The 5,770-nt window shown below is 35.4% G+C and overlaps 1 protein-coding gene across 2 annotated transcripts; it reads right to left on the bottom strand.

Moving 5' to 3' along the window:
- Positions 1-344: 344 nt before the first annotated feature.
- LOC104116881 (transcription factor MYBS3) lies at positions 345-4,552 on the bottom strand. Of its 2 annotated transcripts, XM_070182719.1 has the most exons (4): positions 3,973-4,552; positions 2,847-3,055; positions 1,928-2,412; positions 345-1,150 (listed from the first exon to the last, which is right to left on the bottom strand). In XM_070182719.1, exons 1-4 carry the CDS (start codon positions 4,256-4,258, stop codon positions 1,126-1,128), a joined length of 1,005 nt encoding a protein of 334 aa, XP_070038820.1. In that variant the 5' UTR covers positions 4,259-4,552; the 3' UTR covers positions 345-1,125. The 2 variants fall into 2 exon arrangements, with proteins under 2 accessions (XP_070038820.1, XP_009626131.1); XM_009627836.4 differs by lacking the exon at positions 345-1,150 and having other exon boundaries at positions 1,658-2,412; positions 3,973-4,551.
- Between the last annotated feature and the right edge of the window lie 1,218 nt (positions 4,553-5,770).

Raw genomic sequence — 5,770 nt, 5'->3', positions numbered from 1 at the left:
AGATGGTACTTTAATATGGATTCTTATCTTTGAAAACGGGCAGATCTATTTTCGGAGTAGAAGGGTCATCCAACCCTTTAACTTGGACAAAATTTTTAGATATATAGGTATATATATATATATTGAAAAGGATCATATATTTTACTTAAAACTCTTAAGCTCAAAAGTCAGATAGGGGCACTGATTGAGTTGTTCACTCATGTGTCCCCGCCACCATTAGATCCTGGATCGCCTACAGATATTTGCATAGTACCTCGATAGATGAGGAAGCATTAGATGTAGACGATAGAACAAGGGGTGGGAATAAATTATATATTTGCTCACATTTTACTGGAACTGATCTAGACTATAAGTGACTTCTCTAAAAGCAAACAATATAGGCAACAATTTAAGAAAATAAATGATGATAACCTAGTATTAAGCGTCCATCTACCAATCCATGGATCGTGATTCGAGTCGCACTAAGGTAAATAGATCCCCGGGGAACAAGTAGAACACGGAAAAGCTTTTGATATTCTTAGAGGGTACTCAACTTGACTATTTCATCGCGTACCTGCTACGATCACCAGCACATATAACGAGTATTTTCTAAGTGCACACACATTTACCTACATGCGTGTGTTTGCGTGTGTAGTCTACACTAATGGCCACATTCAGTCATTCACCTTCTACTGAATCATACAACATCTTATGTGTTTCTTCTCAGTTTAGATGATTTCACTTCAGTGGCAGATACTACAAGAAGATGGCTTTCTATTACCAATTTGTCAGTATCTTCAATGCGGTCCCTCCAGTTCACCCAAATCACTGCTAGATTTTCCCACCTGGTATTCATGTTCCTAAACACTAGTGGGATTTCTGCAAAGTCAAGCAGCAAAGGAAAGCTAAATCTCCACTTACAATGTACCCAACAAACATATCCCTCACTATTCCAAGATTTCTCATGTAAATTGGTACTTGTCTATGTATCAACATAACATCTCCAACCAGGCCAACTTTCTGCAGAGCAGTATGCCGATACTTAGCTCAATGACAGGTAGCATATCTATCACTCAATCTGCTATTTGCACTCCAGCTGGTGCATGGCTCGAATTGCATGCATAATATGGCACTGGCTGCATCGATTTATCGTTGCTCAGTTCCTTCATGAGTCAGACCTACAAGGAAAAGACAGAAAACCAATATCTTTAACTCATCCTTTGCTTTCTCCACACGAACTTATCAACAACCCAGAACAGAACTTCGATAGCAGAACAGATTAAGATACGATTCCAATATTCAGATCCAAGAAGACTCCAAAGCATCTTATCAAGATATAAAAGGTCAGAGAGGGACGTCCTCTTCAGAGTCCTGCTGTTCTTTTAAACTATCTTCATTAGGTAATGGACATACTCTCGACAAGTTGATACTATTATTTAGCTAAATATACTTGCGCATAACTTATATAAGTCATCCACAGAACTACAGTTTCACATCTCCACAAACTTTTATATGCACTGCCAAGTTTACGATAACAGGCGGAGAACAAGAATCCCTGTTTCTTTAAATCTGAGCTGAAGAGCTAAGCATTCTTTAGCATAGTTGCACCTCCTCCAATTAAAAAAAAAAGGACTTCACTACATCAATTAGTCACAGTCGCGACAATCTAAACAAAAAATTAAAAGAAAACAAAGCAGGAGAACGAAATCTTTTGACCAAAGTCAAAATGTCAACAACTTGAATACTTCAAAACAAGAGTGCCTACAAGCTACGAGAGTACTGCCAACTAAGACGTTAACCCCTAAACAAATCTTATTAAGATCGGCCCAACAAATAGAACTATAACTAACCCAACCCAACAAAACTACATAACATTATCATATATTAACAGGAAACATATCATGTGAATGCACCCCACTAAACTGCATGGATTGGACTGTGGCTAGAGTTCATGCCTGAGCTACCAGATGAAGGATTAGCATGGAAAGCCGACTGCCTGGAGGAGCCCTCGACCAGTTTCAGTGAGAGAGAAGATGGCTTGGCATCACCAATGGATTCACCTAAACTTAGCTTTGACATACCAACCAGCTCATCAACATTAATTGGACTCTTTGAATGAACAGCTGTTGGCTTAAGAACTTCATGGGTCTCTGCTTTTGCCAGCTCTGCAGTATAACCTGGCCAACATGGATAAGGCATCGGGAAAAATGGGGCGACATAAGCAGGATATACTAGTGGATGAGGATATTGTGAACTTTCTGGTTTAGGAAGAGAAAGTTCCCCATCGTTGGAGTTGGCAGAAGCTGCTGAACCCATTGATTCACATTCTTCATCCACAGAAGGAGTAGGAGGCAATGGATTGTTGCTTTGTATCTCGGCTTGTAGAGGATCATCTGCGAGGAAATCCCTTGATACCATTGGAGCGTCCCCCGACTATGGTAATTAACATAAAAGAAAAAGAAAAAAAGAACAAACATTAAAAGTTAATACATTGAAACCAAGTGCGGAGAAAAGATTGTAGATTACATTCAAAATCCAAGATGAGGTAAGAAAGTGTCCAAGTGCCAAAAAACATTACAAGTTCAATCAAAAGGTATGATGTTATTATAGCCTATAGGCATGTGCATCTTTGACATAACAGATGATAGCAATACGGAACAGCACTAGACATCTAGGTGATGAAGTTTGCAAGATAACGATGATAATAGAGAATCATTATTCCGTCCTAGATCAACGAGAATAAGAGTAGAACGAAAGACGTCATCTTTTATCAAAGATAACAAGTTTACAATTTCATAGTGATAATTAGGTTTATATAACTTAATGAGGGACACATTAAAATCATCTATAAGTGAGATTTCACTTACCTCATCAGCAACAATATCAAACAGGCTAGAGCGTCTTTTTCTCCTTGACATATTACTTTGCCTAATGAAATATTTCTGGGCGTGGCTTGCTACCTGCGTTGGCGTTCTAGAAATTACATAGTTACGAGCAATTCCACGCCAATCACCTTTACCGAGTTTTTGCAAACCAAGTAGAAACATCCTATGCTCCTCCTCAGTCCAGGGAACCCCTGCAATTAAGTTTTAAGTTATTTCAAGAACCAACCCAGCAAGAAAACCTATTGCAATATAAATCCCTGAGTAGCAATATGAGCAGTTTTCTCAACTCCGGCACTTCTGAAAAAACATAATCACCATAAAGAAGAGAGAAATTCCATTAATTTGAAAATCAACTATTGCCACAATGAGAAGTGCATCTGTAAAGGATGAAGAGTTTCAAGATTTCATTGAAACAACAGCAGCTGACAGTAAATTAAAGTTTCAAGAAACTCATACAAAAGTTGACGTTGAGCATTAAGTGACAATTCGATCAGTCATGCTTATGCTATGTCTGGTCACTGAGTAAAAAGAGGAATATGATACACAAATAACTTGATTCGCAAAAAAGGAACCAAGAAAATCCCAAATCATAAAGCTGGCAAAGGTTTGCACTAAATTTCCGTGCCAATGAAGTGATCCGGAAAAAAAAGAAGCAGAATAAACATACATCCTTGTCTACACATTCCATTTTGATTGAAAAAAAAGTATGACAGCAAATTGGATAGAGAAAACCATTAACCTTTGCCAAACTGAAAGCTCCCAATATCTTTTGTTTTTCTCTTACACATCAAAATTATCAACTTGAAACACATGTTCATAGTAATATCTCTTTTCTGCACATTCACTTACAACAACAAATAGTAACAAAAGTTGCAGCTGGTTTAGATAAAATACCAAATATCTCACCTTATTCCTTAAATTTGGAAACTTTAATCACAATTGATAATTCATAAATCTCAGATTTTGTATACACTTAACACAACCAAGAACCAAAAAAAGAAAACACAATTCCTAAACCTTTACCTTCTCAAAAAAAAAAAAAAACACACACACACAATTCCTAAGACCCAAAAAGAGAATTTCTCAAAAATGAAAAAAAAAATCAAACCTTTTTTCCTTTCACGGCTAGAGGAAGAACCAGCAACAAAGTCTTCAGAAGCATAACCATCAGCAGAACCACCAACAGCAGGGTGATCAGGTGTATCACCAGGTGAGTCATGAACGGCACCGTTTAATGGACCACTGCTACTAGCAAAATGGGTCAAGTTACCCATACTAGCACTTTTTCGGATCAACCCATCAGTCAATCGGACCCCAAATAACTTCACACCTCTATTTGGACAAGTCCTTGAGTTATGTCCATTAGTACTGCAATGTGAACACCGACGGGTCATGGCTGAAAAAACCCGAATTCCAATCAAAAACCAGATATAACCCGATCCAATCAAATCCTCAAAACAAGATCCAAATCCGAATGCGTCCTTTTTTACATGATCCAAGAAAAGAACAACAAGAAAAAGAGATAATTCTTGGGTGATAGTATATGATTGAAGTGTTTTTGTTTTTGTTTTTTTGCTGCAATCGAAGTTATGTGGATACAGATATAGATATAGTGAGAGAAAGTTTGTGTGTTTTGAGGAAGAAATGGAGTTAATGGAGAGAGAAAGGAAGATGGACACGACAATATAAAAAGATTTAGGTTTAAGGTAGAGATAAGAAAGGAAACAACTTGGTATAGCTGAGGTGGCAATGTGGTAATTATGTGAGGTAGGTGGCTTCATTTTTGGGTAATATAAAAGATTTTTGTAGATTTAGATAATGTACTTTAATATTATTCCATCTAATGGAGACACATGTTGGAAAAATTAGTATTACCATTTTTGCATTAAATCTAGACATTTTAATTTATTTTAAAACTTTTATTAAATAAATTTTCAGACCTCACTTGTAGGATTACAATGAATATATTATTGTTATTCTAAATAAAGTCTACTAGTATTAAATTTTTTCCCATAATTAGCTGATTCTAATATATGACACTGATTTGAATTTGTGATCTATTGGACATTGAGTTGTCCTATGGGGCTTTTTCAATAATGTGTTTATTAACCAAATCTATAGATGTTTGATTTGGATTATGAAATGTAATCAGGTTGTTTAAGTAAGATTATTAAATATTAATTCTGTAATAATTATATTTATTTGTGGAATGTGTGGATTAGTTTTAACAGGTACTTTCACACAATGGTCAAAAAATTGCTGTGATTATAAAACTTATTTATTTAAAAAAAATTACTTGAGGTAATAAAACTAAAACAGACCAGAGGAATGTGCTTGGTATATTGCCAAAATGTTACGCAAAATGGGAGAAATGACTTGATTGAATATTAGGCGCAAGTAACTTGTTTTAAAATATTTTAATTCATAAGTAATTCATATCACTTGTTTCGACTAGTACAATAACTTTGTTGATGACCTACAATGCTCAGAACCAGCACCAAAATATTATCCTTCAGAAAATGATTTAGCAAATAATTTTATAAAGCAAATATATTTCATGAAACAGGCTATATCAAATGCACCCAAAATATGAGTTTACAATCTCAATTTTGTTAGCATCTGTACTCTACCTCCTAAACAGTACCTTCAAATTTTCTAAAGTTAGGCTGATAAATATTCATTTTTGGGAAATTCTAGATATTATGAATTTGATATCATTATAATAATTGTGGTTGATAATTATACGTGCCGTATTTGAAGTAAATAGTCTTTCGTTCACAACATATCCAAGGAAGAGAAAAAGAAGTCAAATTGAATACCAAAATGCCCTACCCCATTAGAAATTCACAAGACTCAAAACAATAATAATGCAAAAACGTGTGGAATATAAAGTTTTTTTTTTTTTT

The sequence above is a fragment of the Nicotiana tomentosiformis genome, chromosome 8, assembly GCF_000390325.3.
Source record: "Nicotiana tomentosiformis chromosome 8, ASM39032v3, whole genome shotgun sequence".
Taxonomy (NCBI): domain Eukaryota; kingdom Viridiplantae; phylum Streptophyta; class Magnoliopsida; order Solanales; family Solanaceae; genus Nicotiana; species Nicotiana tomentosiformis.
This window is presented reverse-complemented; position numbering and strand designations above follow the sequence as displayed.

Coding starts and splice junctions, on each gene's coding strand:
- LOC104116881 (XM_009627836.4), bottom strand. CDS start 4,258: ATGACCCGTCGGTGTTCACATTGCAGTACTAATGGACATAACTCAAGG. Junction 3,056..3,972: donor TAGCCGTGAAAGGAAAAAAG/GTTTGATTTTTT, acceptor ACTTAATTGCAG/GGGTTCCCTGGACTGAGGAG. Junction 2,413..2,846: donor TTGATATTGTTGCTGATGAG/GTAAGTGAAATC, acceptor TAATTACCATAG/TCGGGGGACGCTCCAATGGT.